The sequence below is a fragment of the Ailuropoda melanoleuca genome, chromosome 5, assembly GCF_002007445.2.
Source record: "Ailuropoda melanoleuca isolate Jingjing chromosome 5, ASM200744v2, whole genome shotgun sequence".
NCBI classification, from domain to species: domain Eukaryota; kingdom Metazoa; phylum Chordata; class Mammalia; order Carnivora; family Ursidae; genus Ailuropoda; species Ailuropoda melanoleuca.
Window position 1 is genome coordinate 88731615 of NC_048222.1, and position 22761 is coordinate 88754375.

Below are 22761 nucleotides of genomic sequence, written 5' to 3' on the forward strand. Positions count from 1 at the left end.
AGCAGATGTCATGTTACAGTAATGAAGAACATTAGGAAATAAAGCAGGCAGTCTAGTCAGTGGTACTCCACATCTGCTTATTTTGGCTAAGCCAGTCCTGCACATTAATTCAAGCCTGATCTACAGATTGAAAGTCTGAAAGAAATTAGGCTGATCCTAAGAATGTCGATAGGACTTGAAAATATGACTTCCGCAGTCAAGACCGTAGGAGCTCAAATCTCACTGCCGTCAGCCACATGACCATGACATTGTACTCCAGTAACCGGTGTGCTCTTTCTGATGAACTTAATCTCAAGTCAGTTTTAGACCCAATGGGATCTTAAATAACTTTCTTCTATCTATAGCATTAAAAACCTTCCCAGGAGTCTTGGGTAATAGTGGTGGGGTAAACGTAAATTCTATCATAAAAACCAAAAGAAGGAAAATCGTTAATAAGAAAAGGGAGATAGATTTATTTATTTATTTACTTATTTACTTAGTTATTTATTTAAAAAAGAGAATCATTTTGAAAAGGCCTGGAGGCCAACCTAATCTGACACTCTAGAGTACCATCAAAGACAGGCTGTGTCCATAAATCTGTGGAAAGACCTTCTCTCTAACTGAACAGCTTGGGGTTATAGCTAAGTTTCCAAGCTCTCAACAGACTAAAGAGCTGATCTGGAAGGAAACAGTGTCTAGGGACGCAGCTAAGATTAAGTGCTTTTAAACTAGCATACATCCATTATTTATTGTAAAAATGCAATAGCAACCTTTCATTATGGTCTGATGTAGTGAAATGAGTCATGTTTTGGTGAGTAGCATTTATTAGAAAGTCCAATTTTGCTGTTTTCTCTCCTGTCATCTACTAGTTGCAGCACATAACCAAGAACGCCCTACAGCAGCGGTGACACCCATCCAGGTACAGAATACCGCCTGCCTGGGCCCTGCATCTGTGGGCCTGCCCCATCATCCTTTGGCCTCCCCACAACTTCCACCTCCAATGGCAGGCCCTGCCACCCACATGGCTGCCGTTAATATGGGTCGAGTCAGTGCCCCCCTGGCTTGCGCTGCGGCTGCTTCACTGACCTCTCCGAGCATCACCACCGCCTCTCTGGAGACCGAGCCCAGTGGCCGGGCGGTGACCATTCTTGCTGGACTCCCCACCTCTCCTGACAGTGCTTCACTGGCTTGTGGGAACAGTTCAGCAACCAAGCCAGACAAGGATAATAAAGTAAGTTCAACGTCCTGTTCTTCTGCTTATGTTGTGTCCCATTCTTTCTAACTAATGAAAGGACTGATTGTTCAGCAATCCTTCAAGTGCTTACCATGTGTGAGTCACCATGCCAGGTGCTCGATTCTTGATTCTCTGCACTGAAACACCCACTAGTTGCCAGGCCTTGTGTTGTATGTTTAGGGAGACCACAGTGAATAAGACTTAGTCCCTTCTCGTGCAGCTTACATCTCATGGAAGAATTTCCTTTCCCCTTTAGTTACTCATTTTTTCATCATTGTGCTGTCCTTAATTCTTCCTATTCAGTCAGTTCTACAAAAAAAATTTAATATACAAAAGGGTTGAAATTGATCAAAAGTGTTAATTGTGGATTCATTTTTTTCTACAGTGTATTTGATTACAATCAGCATGGACAGTTTTCCTCTTGAAATATGGGTGAAAATTATTTTCTAAATTCATAGATCTTTAAAAAAAATCTCTCATTTGGGGCTGAATTTCAAAGAAAAAATAAATAGAAAGCTGTGTTTGAAAGACTAACCTGTGGTTGGGTCTGGAGACAGGTGGTTGGAGGCCAGGGAAATTGATGGTGAGTAATTGTGAACAGAAATCGAGGAGTGATAATAAGGTCTGGATAATTGTATTACAATCAAATGAAGTAGCAACCTGAGGAAAATCCTGTATTTTCCTCAGTATTTTGTGCATTTTCTCCTAAAGTTCTAGCCCAATTCTGAGAAGCTCTAGGGTAGTCATAAACCCTTAGCCACCTGGTTCAGCGGTAATGTATGTCGCTCTATTTAAATGGTTAGGTAAGCCTATAAATAGGGGTTTATAAGGAAATAAACTTTACAGCCTACTAAAAAGTTAATATTTAATTGTTGGGTTAACCTTAGCGTTTTTGAAAAAGATTGGTATCTGTTCAGTGTTTATAATTAACTACATTAAACTTGTACTCAAGCTGACATGTTCAACTTTGTCAGTATCTTTAAAGAATTGTCTTGTAGTTTAGAATTTAAGGTTTCGGGACAGTGAGTCACTGAGAACAGAGACTCTTCAGCTCCTGCCCTCCCAGGAAAGAATTCATTGAATCACAGGCTTGAAAGGGACCTGTGCCAGAGAGAATAATGGCTCCCCAATGACTAAGTCCTAAGCCCTGAAAGGAGAATATGTTTCCTTACGTGGCAAAAGGGATTTTATAAAGGTCTTGAGATGAAGGGATAAATCTACATTATCTGGATGGGCCCCATATAATCACATGGATCTTCCTGAAAGCGAGGCAGGAGGATCAGGTCCAGAGGAGATGTGACATCAGAAGCAGAGATCAGAGTGGTTCAAGGAGGGAACCACAAGCCAAGAAATGCAAGCAGCTTCTTCTAGAATCTGGAAAAGGCAAGGAAACAAATTCTTCCCTAGGGCTTCTGTAAGGGATGTAGCCCTGCTGACACCTTAATTTTAGGACCTGATTTTTACCACGAAGTTTGTGATAATTTGTTACAGCATCAACTACTAGAGGACCTAATGGGTTATCCTGTTGAGTCCCCATCCTTGACAGATGGCCACTGGCCTCTGTTCGGACACCCTCATTGACCATGAGTGCTCTGGGTCCAGAGAGTCCCATGCCATTTTATTTATTTTGAGGAGCTGCATAGAATTGTTGATCTTCTTTCTATATGATGCCTTGACTTATTTCAGAGTTATCTTCTTTTTTAAGGCTATTCTCCTGAAGTTTTTGTCACTACTCCCTATGTCACAGATTACAAATTTTCCTTCCTAAATCTCCTACCTCATTGAATGTTCCAGAATCACCAGGGACACTTCTTCTGGTTAATATAAAATCAATAATTCCATGATTAACATGACTGCAGTGTCATTTAGTCAACATTCCTCCATCAGGTCTACAAGGATATCATGGGAGAACTTATCAGATGCCTGTCAAAATCCAGATGTTTTTTACATTCTCCCGTCCTAACTATTCCCCAGTCCCCCATCATTTTAGCTGTTACTTATGTTAGCAAGTGTCTCCTAGAAGAGTCTCCTCCTCAGAGTCTCATTTCCTTTCATTTAATACACTGTTCTAGAATTTTCCAGACAGTCTGAAAAGTGCATTGTTGTCTTCTTTTTTAAATTTGGATTACACATGCCCTTCTTGCCCTGTTGAGTTGACCTTATCTCAGGTTCACCAGGATCTGTCAAAGATTATTTGGTTGCATTTTAGCTGTTAATTTCCTGTGTATGCTGGGGTGAATTCATCCTGGCAAGTAATTACTGGATCTCTAAATCCGAATCTCTTCACCCATTTCCCTCTTATCAAGGTTTGTTCTTTCTTTCTAGTCTGAAGATTATCCTTCCCTTTCTTCATATCTTCTGAGAACTACCATCCATCTCAAACAGGTCTGTATCTTTCCTGTTCTTCTCGTTTCAAAGATAACTTTAAGGCTATCCCCCCCCTTTTTTTTTTCAAGTTTAAGCTGTTATGGGCCATGATATGTTCTTTCTTATGGTCCCTTCTCTTGATCTTTTTTGTACCGAGTCCTTTAAAAATTTGAGCCCATTAGGCCACTCTCTGGGGGATCACATTAGTTCCTTTCGATGCCTCCACATTTTCATCTGCTCAGATAATTTGCAGTTGTATGGTTAGAATTTCATTCTGGAGAGCCCTCCCATTCCTCTTGAAGTATCTTTCCTTTTGAGTTTCAGGTCATGCATATATTTGCTTTGAACTTTTAAAATCAGTCCTTTTAAACTTCAGAGTTCAAATCTGACTGTAGCTAACATCTCTTTGGTGCTTACTTCGAAGTTTTCAATATTTCTGCTTCACCAACTGAAGCTTTCCACCCCCTACTGGTCTCTACCATTCCCCCAGTTGATCAGAATTAGATACAAAGTGAGATTAAATTATCAACAATTCAAGGAAAAAGTACATCAGAGATTCTAAGTGTATAGGGACCCTAGTTTTAGTTGAGACTTCCAGCAGATATCTAGGTATTTGACAATCCTCTTGTTCTATCTGCTTCCATCATTTTGTGATCAGCATCATCCATTTACTTAAATTCTTTAGAAAGTGTGTGGTGTGTCCCCCAAATGATAGCTTGTCGATTGCCCTGTCCTTTCCTCTATGCATAAATCGTCTGCAGTGAGCTGCCACTGGTGTTCCATAGAGACGTATAACTTTCTGATGTGCATGCAGGACTACTGCAGCTCCTCGCCTAACTAAGCTATTCCTTTTGAACAATATTTTATTTGGAAGTCTTATCTCAAATGTGTTTTTGTCCTTGACTTAAAAAAAAAATGTTTTTGTCCCTGTAGCTAATTTTGTCTAGTAACTGCATTCTGTAGTTTAGTAAATAAGCGTCTGAAACTCTGCAATATATTTCCAAACATTATCTCAGTTATTTCTTGTTTGAAATCCTGGGCCTGTCTGCCATTGTTATTCTTCTTTTTATGGGATCCCTCATGTCTTCTACAGTTATCAGTTTAACAGCTTTATCTGGACATTTTTCTACCTGCATGTTCAGTTTAAAGGCTTCATTATTTGATCAGCTAGTCTCCAGGCAGATGAGTTTCCCAATCCTTAGGAGATACTCCTGCATGTGTGCATGCGTGTGTGTGTTTTATTGTGTTTTCTTATTATAAAATTTTTTTAAATATACAATATACATACTTATTTAGAAATGAGAGAAAAATTTAAATATCCAAATAGGAAACATAAACATGATCCAAGATTTCAAAGACAGCCATTAATACTATGGTGTATATATACTTTTTCCCCCTCAGTAAATATTATTTTGTTATGTTACGCTTTTATCCAGAAAATAAAATCTTTTTTTCCAGCGCCAATTATGTAATTGACTGTCTTTATATTTTCTAAGTTTTATTAGAAGAGAAACTGATACATAATAAAAATTCTGAGAGTTTATTTGAGTAAAAACGTATTCAAATCAGGCAGTGCCAAACTGGAAGTGCTTAGGAGCACTCTGCCAACGGGAGCCAGGGGCAGAAATTATGTAGAGGACACATTAAAGCAGAGCAGGGAGGTTTTTTGATTGGCAGTAGTTTAAGTGGTTGCCTTATTTGGGAAAGCCCAGTTGGCTGTTAGTGATTGGTTATCCTTAGGTTTTGATTTCTTAACCTGGGGGTGTTTACAGGTTTAGGTCTTGGTCTGCTAACGGAGGCTGCTAGGACATTAGAAGAGCCTCTAGTCAAATCTCTAATAGTTTAACAGTTTTAACCCTGACATAGAGAAAGAAAAGAAACCATCTCTGAGGCTCCGCTTTCCTTATGCTTCCATTTCCTTTCCCTACCTTCATAGTGTAAGTTTTGTCTGACATTGTCATTTATTCCCATACCAATCAGCAGTAGGTGTTGGTTCTCGTGCCCTCTGCCATATCCTAGATTTGTTCCTAAAAGATAACATTTCTACAAGTAGCCCACGAAAGATCAACATTTAGTGCCTCAAATATCCCACTCCCTAAGTCCTAGTGACTCCCTCCCTTAAGGAGCCATAGGTCTTCAAGCAGTCTGCTGTTTGAGGACCTTGCTCTTATTCTTGGTTTTCTGAAGCAGAAGGTTCATCTAGTTTTTAAATACCCATTTTCAGGGTGCCTGGTTGGTTCAGTCAGAGCATATGACTCTTGATCTTGGGGTTGTTAGGGTAGAGATTACTTAAAAATAAAACCTTTAAAAAATAAATACCCATTTTCTTCTGTTCTGAACACTTGTCCCAGAGTTCCTACTGATCACTTGCTTTGCTTATATGATTTTCCTTCCTCCCACTTCTTATTTCGCTGTCAAAAACAAATTGGTCTGTGAATTTCACCACTTCATTTTCTCAAGGAGAAGCCACTGTCCATGTTAAGTGACCAGAGTCCCATTCCAGCCCCTGCTCTTGGCTGGGATCTGGATCTGGGCAGTGCCGATATGTGCACAGTTCCATATAGAGTGATCCTTATGATGTGCAGCCCTCAGGCAAACATACCTGCTCTTATCACTCCATCGAGCAGATGTGCTTCTACAGATGTTGCCAATGCTCAGCTCTCAGAAGAGCAGAGCAGAGGCTAGGTCAAGCCCACTTCCGCCCCTTACTAGCAATGTGATTTTAGGCAACCTTAGAGAGGTGTAGCAACGAGAATAATACTGGTTCCTGTTGCATCAGCTGGGTGTTAGGAATAAATGTGGAAATCCTTATAATAGCATTTAACAAGATTCTTGAAACTAGTGGTGTTGATTTCATCTCTAGAATTTCACATGGCCTTTCCCTCTCTCCCTGCACTTTAAAAAAAAAAACTTTCCTGAGCCTCCCATCTCAGCACCCCTGGTCAGTCACTCTCCCCTTACCCTGCTTTATTTTTCTGCAGAGCTCCTGTTTTACAGCAGTGTTTGTCTGTGCTAGAGAATGTGAACTCTTTGTTGTCTTGTTCACTATTATATCCCCAGAGCCTAGCACATTGTTGGTTCATATTCAACACTCAGTAAATATTGAAGGAATGAGTGATTATTAGACAATCATAAGAATTAAGCTTTTGGGATCCCTTATAGTGAATGATTTTTGGGAATATGACAGTGTAGATTTTTGATCACAATGGCCCGGAAGACTATTCATCTCTTGGTACTTAGCCAGCCAGCGAGAGAGGGAACACAAGCGTGGGAGTGGGAGAGGAAGAAGCAGGCTCACAGCAGAGGAGCCTGATGTGGGGCTCAATCCCCTAACACCGGGATCACGCCCTGAGCCAAAGGCAGACGCTTAACCGCTGTGCCACCCCGGCGCCCCCATCTCTTGGTACTTTCTTTGTACATCTGAGGACAAGGAGAGGAATAAAGAAGACTCACTGGGTAGAATGTGGTTAACGTTATGAGTTGCTCAAATGAAATTTATTTTTGCTTGGGAAGGAGAACTTGAGGTTTCCCATATTGTACTCATCCTCCGTGATGTGACTAATAGAAAGTTATTTAGGTGATGTTCAGAAATTATTTTTATATGTAAAAATCACTCTCTCTCATCATCTGGTAATTATTTTCTGACCCAAATAGTTCTTTTTAATGTATGAAGTGTGGTTTTAAATCATCAGATCTTCTGCAGAGAAAATTATGAGTATAAAAACATTATTCCATCTAGGAATAATTTCTTGGAAAACCTACAGGAGAATTGTTAAGGTTCATGTTAAAAGATAATGTCCCTTTTTCATGCATGCTAACACTACATTTAAAAAATTGCTTTCCTAAAGTGTAGTCTTTATTAATTCATCTATAATTTTCATTTCTGCTGTTGGATTTTGAAAAAACAAAGGTGCCCTTAGATGATAAGTGTCTGTATTTGCAAAATTCTCTCTCCAGTGGCACACTGTTCTGCTAATGTAGAAAACATCAGAATATGATATCAAAAGCACAGTTCGGTGGAATTAGGGCAGCATCTTTTCCATGTTAGCATCCCACCCCGTACCCCCACACCCTGCCACGACACCTAATCCTCTGCCTTCTGCTCCGTGGGTAGTCAGCATCAGCTGATGATGATAACACATCCCTTAGAAGTCATTAAAGCAAGCTGTATTTAATGTGCTTAATCATTTTAGATGAACCAAGTCATCTTTCTTCTTAATCACTTTAGAGGCTGTTCCCTGAGCACCATTCAGTTAACTGAATTTTTCTGAGTGCCCAGAACTGAGTTTTTAAGAAACATCTGTAGCCGTGGCTTGCTGAGATTGTAATTTATCACTGGACTTGATGTTCTTAGTGGATCTGTCGGGGTCCAGGTATTAGAGCATGCTTTCTTGCATCATGGCAGGAATAGCTGGAAGTTGTGGCTGACTGCCTCCTTAGAAGTGTAGATGTTATTCTTTCTCAGCTCATTTGTCGGCCCTCCAGACCTCAGGCGCCCTTAAAGAAGTGTGGCAGCAGCTTTGGCAGGCGTTTGGTCAGCCCACTTCATTGGCCACTGTATAAAGGGAAATCTTTATCTCCATGGAATTTAGGAATTGCAAAATGTCCTCTCTTGGTCCCTTAGCCCTGGAACTAGCTCAGTCTTTTCCCTTTCTCCCACCTGTCTCATCCTCTTTCAGTCTTGGCCTCTTGCCTCAGTAGGTGCAGCTCTGCACTAGGCACTGGGTGGATGAGATACAGGCACTCAAGAGGTAGTCCAAGGGTATAGGGTCATTTAGTGGAGTGTATTAATAGCCCCTTGGAAAATGAGAAGTTAAGGAATGAAGCAAAAGCCTGAAAGGTGAGTTAAGGCCAGGGCTTGAAGAAAAATGCAGAAGAATCTTCCTCAGGCTGGGATGAGGGGAAGGGGTTGGGGATCAGTTGATTGGTTTTGCTCATCTGCAGCCCGAGTTGAGCTGTACAGAAATGAATCCAGTGCTCCCCACCATCCTTCTCTGTCCTCTGTTTCTAACCCATGGGTTAGTTCATACTGTGAACAGTATTTGGTAAATGAGGCCTGCAGTTTCCTGGGATGCTTTTTCCCTGGAATGCTTTTTCATCATCTGGTTAAATCATTACTTTTGTCTCTTCTTTTTTCTGCCATTCTGTCTCTAATGGAACTATGTTATTATGGAATCAGACCCTTTTCCCCCAAGGGATTTTTACTGAGTATGAACTAACTCATATTCTCAAGAAAAATTCCTCAGTATTCTTTGTGTGGGCCCCTCATAATTCTATTCCCTTTTAGTGGACCTTGATGATTCCAGTTTGAGTTTGCCTATAGAATTTCTAAAGAATTATTTCTCTGTGAAATGTTTTATTTTCAAGCAATGTTTCCATTCAGAGGACTTTATAATGTCATTGACATCTTAGTAAAACGATGTAAAATGATGAATTGTTATCTATGTTTGGTCATCAGAAAGAACATTGACACAGGTTTTAGAAATGAAGAAAAGTTACCTCTAGATCTGGTTTTCCTAGCAGAGCAAAGAACAAGTGTCAAAAGAGACAAAGATTCCAGAGATGGTTTTTGTGGAGTAAGATTTCTGGGAAGAAAATTCTTTTCTACATTTGCTTGCAAAGAGACATAAAAATGGTTTTGATTATACTGAAGCTTTGTATAAAATCTTGTGGAGTTTTGGCTTTCTAATCCAAGAGATTCTTGCACAATAGAAATGGTTTGACTTCTGTCATTATTGGCTTATTAAATTTCCTCAAGGTGGTGACATGTGAGACATGTTTTAGTCCTTAACTCTGATCAAGACATCACTACCTGTAAATGATAAAAATCAAGTCTGTGGGGACACCAGGGTGGCTCAGTCAGTTAAGTGTCTGCCTTCAGCTCAGGTCATGATCCCAGGGTCCTGGGATAGAGCCCTTCATGGGGCTCTCTGCTGAGCAGGGAGCCTGCTTCTCCCTCTGCCTGCAGCTCCCCCTGCTTGCCCTCTCTCTGACAAATGAATAAATAAAATCTTAAAAAAAAAAAAGAGAGAGAGAGAGTCAAGTCTGTGGATGGATAGTAAAATGCTATAATGTTTAATTCAGCATGTAAGAATTAGAGGTAAGATAGTCATAATTTCAAGAAATTAAATCCATAATCAGAAATTTCCATTTTGTCCTAAAATGTCTACTTCTGCCTTCACCAAGCCTGAGATGTGACTTGGTGAGTTTTTTACTTCTTTTTTATCTACTTATTCTACCTCAGTAGAAGATAGTGATGAACACTGGAGTGTCCAAAACAAGCAAAAACATGCAGGCAGAAAGGGTGAAGAAAGAGAGGCAAAAGGTTAGGTACATCATACAAGATTTGGGAGCTAGATCACAACCAAATACCTACAGAAATAAATTTTAAAAGATCAAACCAGAGACATCTGGCTGCCTCAGTGCGTAGAGCATGCAATTGTTGATCTCGGGTTTCTGAATTAGAGCCCTATGTTGGGTGTAGAGATACTTAAAAATATTTTTTTTTAAAAAATCAAACCAAAAATCAAAAGTGTAACACCCTACTGCGATTATAATAACAACAGTACCGTCCGTCTCCAATTAATGTACTTTTTTTTTTTTCTAGAAAGAAAAAAAGGGTTTGTTGAAGTTGCTTTCTGGCGCCTCCACCAAACGTAAGCCGCGAGCATCCCCTCCAGCTTCACCCACCCTGGAAGTGGAGCTTGGTGGCGGCGAGTTGCCCCTGCAGGGAGCAGTGGGTCCTGAGCTGCCGCTAGGGGGCGCGCACGGCAGGGCCGGCTCCTGCCCCACAGACGGGGATGGCGTGGCCGCGGCCGCTGCTGTAGCCCAGGACGCTCTTCATCGGAAGACCAGCTCTCTGGACTCGGCTGTTCCCATCGCTCCACCGCCTCGTCAGCCATGTTCGTCCCTGGGCCCTGTCATGAATGAGTCTAGGCCTGTGGTTTGTGAGAGGTGAGTTCACTGTTCTTCCCGGAAAAACGAAGAAATACCTAGCAAACTTTATGCTGGAGTATTTATTCTGACATCAGGATACTTTTCCACAACCCCCGAAATTTTTTTGACTGAATTTGTAGTAACAGTCAAGCTCTGGCTTTCTTTTACCATTTGCTGTGTTTCTTTCATGGGTTAGGCCTCCAGCCCTCTTTGTGTTTATTTTCTCCAGACAGCCACTCCAGCGCTGTATCCAGATGAAACTTGTTAATCCGTGGAACTTAGTTCACATCTCCTTCCTTCTTCTTGCTGCTCTTCCATCGCCAGCAGCTGCTCCTTCGGTTTATCCCTTGCCATTTTTATTAAACGTTGACATCATTACCTGCTGGTTGTCCAGCAGCTGGAGATTCTGCCAACTAAGAGAATTCTCTCTTTATTCTTCCTGAGCTAGGAGAGTGTGGCTCGGTTCTCAGAGACCTGACTCCCCTCCTGACACAGTGACTTGGTTCGGTTCTGCTTGGAGCTAGGAGCCTTGTTTTAGTGAATCTGGCCTTGAGTAATGATTGCAGATGAGAGCAGATATGTTTGATACAACCAGTGGGGCTCTAGGAGTTACACTGGGGAAAACGATGTATGTAGTAAGACAAATACCTGCTAGGATTACATGAATTTAAAAAGCACTGTTGGTAGGCCAGGAAAACATCATGAAGTACACTAAAAATAGTGGACAGTTTTCATATAATGCATAAATAGGTAAACATTTATTTTTTAAAGTGCCATTGTTTTATTGTTTCTGTAAGCTTTATTCCCTTTGTACCTGCATTTTATAAGTAAAGCAAATTTCTAATTTGTGGAGGTGTTGCATTTTGGGTAGCATTTTCAGTTACTGATTTGAAGTCTGACTATAAAATGTTATACTTTAAAAAGACTTAAATTCACCTCAAGTCTCTATTTAAGATGAACATTTGTGCCCACAAAATTTGAGGTCTTCATTCATATAATTTGGGGGGGGCATACCTTTTTACCAAAAAATAAATTGGGAAAGAATAAACTTCAAACAGCCTACATGCACTAAGTACAAAGTACACAGTTTATTACATATTTTCATAGTGAGGTGAAATAATTTTCTGTTGTTCTAATCCTTTTAGAACCAGTTTTGAAATGAACCATTGCCTTAAAAAGGTTCCCCCCCCCACAAATAAAATCATTCTTTCCCCTCATTTATTGTGTTCCTGTTAAAGCTCTGAAATTTCGTCCTGCATTCACTTAATCCTTTATTCTGAGAGTCAACCTTTTTTCCTGCAGTGTTACACCGCTTTCCAGGGATAGGGCCTTCTGTCCCTGGAGTTAGTCCAGGGACGTGTTTACTTTCTTTTGGTCACAAAGGCTCCTTTTTTCCTTCCCACCCCCAGGCATTGATCTGCAGTTTTTCCTTCGTGCCCTGAGTCTCTCTCCTCTTTTCCCCGTCATTTGTGGTGTTTGTGTGACTGTTCTGATAGTTCATTTTGCCCAGTCTCTCCCTAGGCACTGGCTCTGGCACTGCTGCCTTCCTCCCCCATTATGCATTCCTTTTCAGTTGCCAGATGTCCTCAATGTCTGTGGCTTCTGCATTCCGGCCCTTTCCTCTTAGAGGAGCTCATTTCTAACAGCAGGCTCCCCCTGTTCAATGCATCTGAAAAGGAGAAATCGCTAATGCAGACAGGTGATGGTGGTTCAGGGAGCAGGGAATGCACATCAGATAGGGAACATGGAGAATTTAATGACAGAACAGATGGGCACGGGCACGCTGGAATTCTCTGGCAGATTTTTCATATAACCATTTCAATTTTTACAAGTGGAAAAGGGGGTCTTTGGAGAAGATTTCTGCTCGAGTTTATATTTTTATAATCCATATGTTCAATGGAATATTAAATATAATAGCCAGCCTGACCAACTTTTCACAGCCCCTTTGCCTTCATACAATGATGGTGATCATATTTATTTAACGTGTATTCTTAGGTCTGCCTGATCATTAAAACAATAGGGGAAATGTGTGGAAGCAAGTTGTACAGGAAAGCACCTTATCCACTGGGAATGAAATTTTTGGTTAGTAGAAAGCTACCAAGTATATCATTTAGGGATTATCTGTTTTGATATTTCAAAATTTTTAAAATAATAAAAAGTACTTATTGCTAAAAATGAAGGGAAGAATAACTTTCACATCAGTATGATTCGGAAAGTATTTCAGGATCCTAAGAGTCCTTGATTCACAATGTAAATATCAACAGCTCCTGTTCAGGCCAAGTGCAGAAGCCTGGGGTTCTTCTGGTAGAATTTTTGCTAATAGAATTTCATAGAAGTAGTTCTCATTGTATAGTATTGGTACAGTATAAGATAGGACTCCCCCACAGATTATAATGAGAGCAAGCATAAAATTTCCCCTCAAACCATGACTCCGCCCCATAAGTCTAAAGTAAAAGAATGTGGGGGCGCCTGGGTGGCACAGCGGTTAAGCGTCTGCCTTCGGCTCAGGGCGTGATCCCGGCGTTATGGGATCGAGCCCCACATCAGGCTCCTCCGCTATGAGCCTGCTTCTTCCTCTCCCACTCCCCCTGCTTGTGTTCCCTCTCTCACTGGCTGTCTCTATCTCTGTCAAATAAATAAAATCTTTAAAAAAAAAAAAAGTAAAAGAATGTGAGTAGGGCAGCCAGTGCCTTCAATGGAAAGGAGGATTCATATGACACAAAGACTTAAGCTGTCTCACAGTAAGAAAGGCTGAACCTTGAGGTGTGTTGACAGGTCTTGGTGTCAGCTGAGACAATTCTCTGAGGAACAAAAGGATCCTTTTGTGTTTGTCAGGCTGAGGAAAACAAGCAAGCAATGCTCTATCCTGGAGGCAGAAGATGTATAACTGATGACAGGAGAAAAAACAGAACAAATATCTTAGGCTCTATTTTAGGTAATGGAGAAAAAATAATTAGGAAATTGCGAAGAGAAAACAGAAATAAAATATTTCAGAAGGGATGGCAATAAAAGAAAGTATATGTGACAGGCTTTTCTTTTTTCCTCTACTGAAAAAGAATAGGTAAGGGCTTAAGGAAACACAGCACATCATCTCTGCGTGTATTTTGAAGCTTAGGAATTAAACTGATAATCACGTACCTATAAACCCATATCCTAAACTGGAAAAGAACCTATGATCTTTGATCAGGGATTAAACTAGAACACTTGGAAACACACAAATTGGATAGAGATAGATTTACAGAAAGTTTAGTCGCATTTAACCAGCATGATTAATTTGAGTTAGTGACAGTGAACCCACTGGGTGAAGCAATGGATATAATTTACTTGGACTTCAAGCAAAGCTACAAAGCGAGCTAGTGTGGTTTTGCCAGTGAAATACTTAATTGGATATTAGATTGCTGTAGCAACTGGCAGAAAGCAGTGCGGGTTACTTACCCAGACCAGGGTGATGGCAGAGTGCCTCCCAGAGCCACAAGGGGTCCAATTTGGGCTGTACCAGGAGGGATTAGAAACAACAACAAAAATGTGTGAATTACTGAGAATGCAAGAGAGGCCAGAAAAATAAAGGAAATAGAAAATTTATACAAATAAAAGATTGCAAATGTTCATTTAGGTGGAAGACTGAACATCATAGCACAAGCCAGGAAGACTGGCAGTGGGTATCAGTGGAGCTTCTTTGTACAGCAAGCTTTTGTTTCTTGAATTCCCCCTTTGGTAATTGTCACAAAAACTGAGGGTTACAAAGCCACCAAGAGGCAGAAGCCCATTCAGGACCAAGTGTGTGAGCCATGCTGTATACCTCACACTGCCTCCCAGGTGCTCTGTTCAAAGGCATACTTTATAACAGCGAAGGGACCACTCAGCTTTTGACGTTTTTTTCATTTTTCTTTTTTTCCCCTAATCTTTCCATTATTTTTTATTTGCTTGCTTATTCATTTATCTTGTTTTTAAATTGTAGTAAAATATACATAAAGTTTACCATTTTTTTAAGGTAAAATTCAGTGACATTAAGTACATTCATATTGTTGAATAAGCATCACCACTATCCATTCGTAAAACTTGCTATTCCAAATTGAAACTCTGTACCCATTAAACAGTAAGTCCCCATTCCCTCTCCTGGCAACCTTTGACAACCACCATTCTGCTTTGCTGTCTCTATGAGTTGGACTATTCTGAGTACCTCATATGTGGAATTGTATGATATTTGTCCTATTGTGTGGCTTATTTCTCTTAGCATAATGTTCTCAAGGTCCTTCCATGTTTTAGCATTTGTCAAATTACATTCCTTTTTAGGGAGCTTTCACCTTTTAAAAATAGTTTTATTATACCTTGTGTCTTTTCTTTTGTCATTTAACATGCTTATTAAGTAAGAATTAACACAAGGGGCACCTGGGCGGCTTGGTAGATTAAGTGTCTGAATCTTGATTTCGGCTCAGATCACGATCTCTGAGTCATGAGATGAAGCCTCACATTGGGCTCCGCTCTGAGCGTGGAGTCTGCTTAAGATTCTCTTCCTCTCCTTCTGCCCCCTCCCCCATTTACATTCTCTCTCTCAAAAAAAAAAAAAATCATGAACTATGCTAAGTGGTATGGGCCATTTAAAGTGAATTTACCATCATCTCACCCCTCAAGCAGCTTATGGTCTGGGAAAATAAATGAGACAGGGATACAGATGGTAACAATGCAATGTACACTGCGCTAAGTGCCATAAGAAACACACACGAGGCCTCTGGGATCTGAGCAAGCATGCAATTACTTCCAGCCATGGGACTAGAGATTTTGCAAATTGAAACAAGGTTGTGGGAAGCTGATCAGGTGTGGATGGGCAGGGGGATCGTCACAGGGAGTTCCCAGTGGAAGGAACCACATGAGCCAAGGAGTGGAGAGGTAAAAGCCATACCTTCAGGTTTAGAGGCATGTTTGACACCTTCATGGAGATCATTGTAGGTATAGATAGAAAGATGAAGGTCAGATCTTTGAGGACTTTACACACCAGGCTGAGGTTTAACCTTATTCACGTTATTAGAAGCCAGTAATGATTTTTGAACAATAGATAACTACAAGTAGAGTTGTGGGGCGCCTGGGTGGCTCAGTCAGTTAAGTGTCTGCCTTTGGCTCAGGTCATGATCCCAGAGTCCTGGAATCAGGCCCCCACATCAGGCGCCCTGCTCAGCGGGGAGTGGACTTCCCTCTCCGCCCCTACCCCTGCTCCTTCTCTCTCACGCGCACTCTCTCTCTCAAGTAAATAAGTTAAATCGAAAACAAAAACAAAACAAAATAAAAACTACAAGGAGAGTTGCCATTTAAGAAAGAGTCTGTCAGGGGCGCCTGGGTGGCACAGCGGTTAAGCGTCTGCCTTTGGCTCAGGGCATGATCCCGGCGTTATGGGATCGAGCCCCACATCAGGTTCCTCTGCTATGAGCCTGCTTCTTCTTCTCCCACTCCCTGTTTGTGTTCCCTCTCTCGCTGGCTGTCTCTATCTCTGTCAGATAAATAAATAAAATCTTTAAAAAAAAAAAAAAAGTCTGTCAGTTCTGTGCAGAATGGAATGGGGGCAGAAGAGATGGAGGCAGGGAGGACAGGTAGATTATTTGACCATGTGAAAGGTCAAGAGTTTGTCCACCAGGATGGTGGCAGCAACAATGAAGAGAAGTGGATGGGGTGCAGATTTTGAAAGTGGGATTAGTGGGTCCCATGGAGGTTATGGGAGAGGGGTCTTTGACTCCTGAGGTTCAGAACTTCCCCAAAGCCCCACTCAAAGACAGGCATAATCCAAGTGAGGCAGAGGGTAGAGGAACAGATGTGCAGGGCCTCTGCAGCTGCGCCTTTACATCTGTTTGTTGGTCTGTAAACATTCTACTTTCCATGCCTGAAATAGTTGGCCAGTTGTGCCCAGAATTTGGCCTAAGAGTCCATGTTCGAAATCTGTGTGCAAACTACCTCACAGGGCTCGAGGCCAGGATCGGAGCTGGAAGATTTCTAAGTGGAGTCTGTTACCGCTGCACCTGGTAGTCTTCATACAATCAGGACTGTGTCACAGTTTCCATTATGCACATGGTTTCTTGTTCCACCCCCAGAGGTTTATAATTTAGCAATGAAAATTTGCTCCCACTGGGAACTTGGCAGGAAGATTATGTTCTTAGCCTAGCAGCAGTTCTAGTTCAAAAAAATTTTTGACAAAATTGGTTTAGTGCATTTTATAAAATGCAAATATTAATCTAATTCACTTCAAGTTTTTCAAGAACTATTTTTGTTCCATTTTACCTTTAAGGCAGCTCACAGAGAACCGATGGGGAATACATTTCATGAGAGATCTACTCTGAATGTGATTTGAGTCACTTGTAGGCTTCTTTCCAGACTTACAAAGCTTTGCTCAAATTTTAACTTGCCCCAAATGGCAACTTGTTACATTGCTTTTTACATGAATTTTTAGCATGTTGGCATCAGACTTGAGAAGTCTTTTCATCTGGATCCCTTCCTTCAGATGAAATTATTTGTCCTGCTTTTAAAGATAGCAGAGAAGGAACTCCAAAACCTAACTTTATCATTCTCAAGTGTCAAGTCTCATTATTAGGCAGTTCTTCCTTAGGCTGTGGCCTGAGCCTTTTCCTGGGTAGAGGTGGCCATTGACTTTCTGGCCCATCCTTCACCCCCTCCAAGCACCAGACAGACCCCTGCCTGCTTCTGCCTCAGCTGTGTCATCCCAATGGGAGCTAGAATTTGGGAGTCTAAACTCTATAACAAACACCATGCTAAGAGCATCACACTTATAATCTTACTCCATTACATGACAATACCTGTTTAAGTTACAGCAATCTCTTTCTACAAATAAGGAAGCTGAGACTGAGAGAGCAGAGATAATTGGCCCAAAGTTAAGCTACTCCAGTGACCTTTAAGGCTACAGCAACCCCTATCCCAGAGCTTCACACACAGTGCCGTGCCTCCTCCCTCAGTTCATTCTTGATTGAACCCTGAGCCTTGTAGGTTCAATGTGTTAATTCATCTTTGAATTAACTGAAACTTTCTTCGAAATAAGTCAGCCTCCATGCTATACTTTTACTTCAGACCTTGGAGGATAATTTAGTTCATGTGCCCAAAGTAGCTCAGGAACTATTTGGGCAATCACTTGACTTTTGTAGAGATGCCTTTTTTTTTTTTTAAGAGAGCAATAGTCTGGGGCTCTTGCTGTGGTCCTTCTTAATGAGAGTTGGTTCTAGTTTTTATGAGATGAAGATTGGTGAAGCTGGCAATCTTCTGGAAGGATTGGGCTCTAATGGGCTTCATATCTTAGGGGCAGTTCTATAGATATTGTTATGACTATCATTAAGCCACACCATTCTTTACTTAATAGTCAAGAGTGGGTCCTCTGAGGCTATAAACTTATTTTCTGACTTTAAGAACCAAACGAAAATAAAAATCACCTTTATGACTGAATACTGCATAATAGCAAATGGAGAAAGATGTATATTCACATTTTTTAGTTATCTATTGCCGTGTGACAAATTACGCCTAAAATTGAGTGGCTTAAAACAACAATAAACATTTGTTACCTCACAGCTTCTGTGGGTTGGCATCTTGGGAGTGGCTTAGCTGGATGGTTCCAGCTTGGGATATTTCCTGAGGTTGCAGTCCAGATATCAGCCTCAGCTGTAGTCATCTAAAGGCTTGACTAGGGCTGGGGGACTCTCTTCCAAGGTGGCTCCTTCACATCACTATTGTCGAGTTAGTTGGCTTTTAGAAAGAGACCTCAGGGGCTCCTGGGTGGCTCAGTCTATTGAGCATCCGACTTGGTTTTGGCTCAGGTCGTGATCTCCCAGTTGTGGGATCGAGGCTTGTGTCAGGCTCTGTGCTCAGCAGGAGACTTTGGAGAAGGAGACTAAGGAGAAAGGAAGAAGGGAGGTAGATAGTATTAAACCAACAAGGCTTCTGGGGTTCTTAAGTGATAATTATACCTTTTCCCACTAACATCACAGTTGAGAACCAATAAAGAAAGAGACACAGTTATCAGACTAATGGAGATCAGAATGTCAACCTCATTAGTGGTAGTACTGGATTGTATTTGTGGCTGTGGTCCTCCCCTCCCTGTCTAGACCTTAGGACAGCCTGCCAGAGAGAGAATTTGGGTATATAAAGCAGATAAACTTCCTTAGGATTGCTGCCTCATCCATGTTAAGCCCCAGTGTAAGGGATACAGACAGACTTCCACACCTACTTCTAGAAGGCTAGCCTGACCCCTGACCATTCCATGCTTCCAGTGTGGAAGCAGAGGCAGAACAGAGACACAGGTAGTTCAGAGAGGACTGAACCCACCCACTCAACTGCTTCTCTTGGTCTCACCAATCAAATAAATTCACTCCTTTCTTCTTGGAGAAGAGGGAAGGACAGGGCATTTCCTCCTAGGAGATGGAATAAACTTTTCTCTATAGGAGGGGGACAAGAATAGCTTTCCCTGTAAAGGTCACTCAAACCAGTTTAGGTCATCAATAGTGGGCTGTTAAACACATCCAAACTCTATTAAAACCTAGTCTCTACAATACAGAGAATAGTTCTATTTTGAGAGTTGTTTTACAAATGTTAGAAACAAACTTGTGTTATTTCCTTTTCTGTTTATGTTTAAAGCTGTGTTAGACCAGTAGTACACCATTTTTTTTTCTTTTGCTACTTTGAGTGGCTTTAACTAAAATATATCTCTTTTTTCTAGGCACAGGGTGGTAGTTTCCTATCCTCCTCAGAGTGAAGCAGAACTTGAACTTAAAGAAGGAGATATTGTGTTTGTTCATAAAAAGCGAGAAGATGGCTGGTTCAAAGGCACGTTGCAACGTAATGGGAAAACTGGCCTTTTCCCAGGAAGCTTTGTGGAAAACATCTGAGGAGACTAACATTGAGAAGCTGAAAGTCACATCACACAACAAAATAGCACAAAGCAATTTAATGGAAAGAGCACATTTGTGGACTTCCAGATGATCAGGAGATGAGCAAAGGATTGGTGTGTGACCCCAGTGCCCCCAGCATGGTTAGGCCAGCTAACAGTGTGAATGAAGAAGCTGTGTGTGTGTGTGTGTCCTGTCACTCTGGATTCTGATGTGTAAGGTGTGCCTTGTACTGTCTGATTTACTATACAGAAAAACCTTTTTTAAAAAGATATATAGCTAAAATGGACAATTGTTTACAAGGCTTAACTAATTTATTTGCTTTTTTAAACTTGAATTTTTCTTGTAATAGATAAATTCTTTGGATTATGATTTTAAGAAATTATTAATTTATGAAATGATAGCTAAGGAGAAGCTGGATTATCTCCTGTTGAGAGCAAGAGATTCTTTTTGACATAGAATGAACCCTTCTTTTCTCCCCTTACTGATGTTACTTTTTGCTTAAGACAAATGCCAGTTCTCTAATTTGGTTTTACTCTTCAGGAAACCAAAACATGTAACTGAATCAGTATCAATAAAGGCCTGGGGTAGGGAGACAGAAACTTGAGAGAAAAGAAGTTAGTGATTCCCTGACTTTCTGGTTTGGTCAGGAATCACCCTTAACACACCTAGTCCTTGATATAATTTTGTGGGTTTTTAATTTCCATAGGATGAAGTCAATGAAGTGATAAGGAAAAATAAAGCACAACCCTTGAACAAAAATGTATTCAGAAATATATTTAGTTTTATAACAGAAGGAGCTCAATTCATTGGTTGGAAATTGGGAAAATTGAAGTTATACTCCTCTCTGAGAATGGCTATGAAATGTAATCGCCCATTTTTACCCCAAGTGATCTGCATGCCCAGGACACAATAAAACGTTTGTGAGATTGTGGTGGTAAGTGATGCCCTTGTGCTGAAGTCAAAGGCTATAAGAAACACTGTGAAAAGTTTACATTCATCCATTGTGATTCTTTTCCCACCGTCTTGCATGTGTTACTGGATTCCCACAGTAATATAGACTGTGCATGGTGTGTATATTTCATTGCAATTTCCTGTTGAGGTTAGTTTGCGCTCAGAAGTGACCAGTGCAGGAGGTGTAAAATAAACAGTGTTCTTTTCGCTCCTGACCAAGGTCTCTGGGTGTACTCCTCCCTCCCTCCCTGGCTAAGGCATCCATCAGCCATTATACAAGTCATTAGTGAAAATGTTCCTTTCTGTCCTCCCAGCTGACTGATGTAAAGGATGAGCCAGGAGACTGCTCCTGTGACAGTTCGCTTGTGGCTCTGGGAGGCCTTGCTCCAGTGAAAGTGCCCACACCTTACAGTTGCGGCAGGATCCAGCTGAGCCCGTCTTTTTATATCCATTCTTTGATGTCATTGGCCTCTTCTCCCCATTACATTCCGGTGCCACGTAGTTGTGGGTCTGGGTAGTCCTAAAAACAAAAGGAGGGAAGAAAGCCTGGTAGTGAATGAAATTGTTGCTATAGTTTTCTTGTGGGGGAAAAAAAAACAAAAAAAAACAAGAAAAATAAAACTTTTCATTTTTTACTCTTAAGAATTACAACTGGGAAATAGGAACATGAACTGAAAAGTCCTCTTGCAATAGCAAGAGGTTTCATGGTCTTAAAAAGATATTATGTGGTTGAAAATGAAATCATTCCTAAATTAACCTTTTTTTTTTTTTTATAAAACACTGTACATTATGTTCCTGTGTGTTGAATTTTTAAAAAAACACTTTACTTGGATATTCATGTAATATATAAAGGTTTGGTGAAATGAACTTTAGTTAGAAAAAAGCTGACATCAGCTTTCATCTGTGTAAGTTGACACCAATGTGTCATAATATTCTTTATTTTGGGAAATTAGTGTATTTTATAAAAATTTTAAAAAAAGTAAAAAGACTACTACAGCTTAAGATAATTTTTTACCTGTCTTTTCTCCATATTTTAAGCTATGTGATTGAAGTACCTCTGTTAGTAGTTTCCTGGTATGAAGTTGGTTAAAATTTCATGTTAATAGATCACTTAGATAATATAATGTATGGGTTTTCTATTGGTTTTTTGGAGACAGTAGATGGAGATTTTGTAACAAGGGCTTGTTACACAGCGATATGGCAATGATAAAATTGCAATTTATCATTCCTTTTCGTGTTAATAATTTGAAGACTGGAGAAAAGGTTCATGATTAAAATTTGATGTTCAATCATTATCTGTCCCTTGCGTTAATTCTTAACATTTTTTCTTTTTTTTTAACCTGAGAACATTTGATGTAATTTCTACTTCATAAAAATTCTTTGCATATATCTCAAACAGGAGATGTCTACAATAATTAATTTAGTGGTTATGATACATTTTACCTCTTCAACTAACAAAACTTCTTTGGTTAGTTCCCCAAGAAGTTTAAAGTCGTCTTAAAAGAGCTTGTGAGTTTTACCACTTCTGCTCCCCTCTCCCTCTTAATGGCAACTAAAATGTCTGGTGGCCACTAGAAGTTGTTTCTTAGCCATAGAAAGAAGTACTAGACCTATAATCCAACTGTGTGATAACTGGTAGGTCTCAGCAAAGCATGGGAACATCATCTTTAGACTATGATTTTACTCTTCCATGGAATGCCAACAAGCTGTAAGTTTAAAGAGACCATGTATGTCAAAAAATATTTTCCAAACCTAACTTTTAGTTACTATCAAATTAGTTACGAGAATTAAAAATCAGGAATTCCAGTTTATAAATCATAGCTTTGCCAAAAACTACCTTTGTGACCACCTGGCCAAGTCAATCATTACTTAGTTTCCCTGCTCCTTCCCTGTCTGACACACTGAGTGAAGGTAAGGAGCTAAGGAGGCAACATCACTGGTTTGAAAAGTCCTATTGTCGTATGTGGCATTATTTTCATCTCTGGTTTCGAATATTTCCTCTCATTCTCTTGGAGTACATGCATATAGTGCCATTATTGGGTCTAATTAGACTTAGAAGGGGCAAATTAAGGTGGTGTTTCCAACTGCTATGAATTTAACTTTGTGTTCCTGATTAGAATAGGACATTTTTCACAGCTCCAGAAGTTCAGGTGAATATTTCAATCCAGAGCTCTAAGCAACATTAGAATTAAAGTTTGGAAAACGCTTTTAATAGATGCTTTTAATAGGCTAAGTTGTTGTGTGTATCCATGTGAAATTTTTAAAAAATTTGTTTGAACCAATTAAGCTATGTCCTTATCGAGGTAGCATCCTACTGAAATTATTCCTTTCCAAGAGAAAGAATTTGCCAAGCTACCACAGTAATAGGATATTTACAAAAGAGATTAGCCAACGTCCAGGCTTAGCAAGGCCTTGCCCTTC

The 22761-nt window shown here is 40.4% G+C and overlaps 1 protein-coding gene across 2 annotated transcripts in view; it reads left to right on the forward strand.

Annotated features, from left to right (window-relative positions):
- The window catches only part of SH3RF1 (SH3 domain containing ring finger 1), a 205861-nt gene extending 184238 nt beyond the window's left edge, over positions 1-21623 (forward strand). For both annotated transcript variants that reach the window (XM_034661393.1, XM_002918183.4), the window contains exons 10-12: positions 849-1210; positions 10188-10534; positions 19218-21623. In XM_034661393.1, coding sequence (XP_034517284.1) covers positions 849-1210; positions 10188-10534; positions 19218-19386 — 878 coding nt within the window. In that variant the 3' untranslated portion in view covers positions 19387-21623. The remainder of the gene's footprint in view (positions 1-848; positions 1211-10187; positions 10535-19217) is intronic.
- Positions 21624-22761: the final 1138 nt, after the last annotated feature.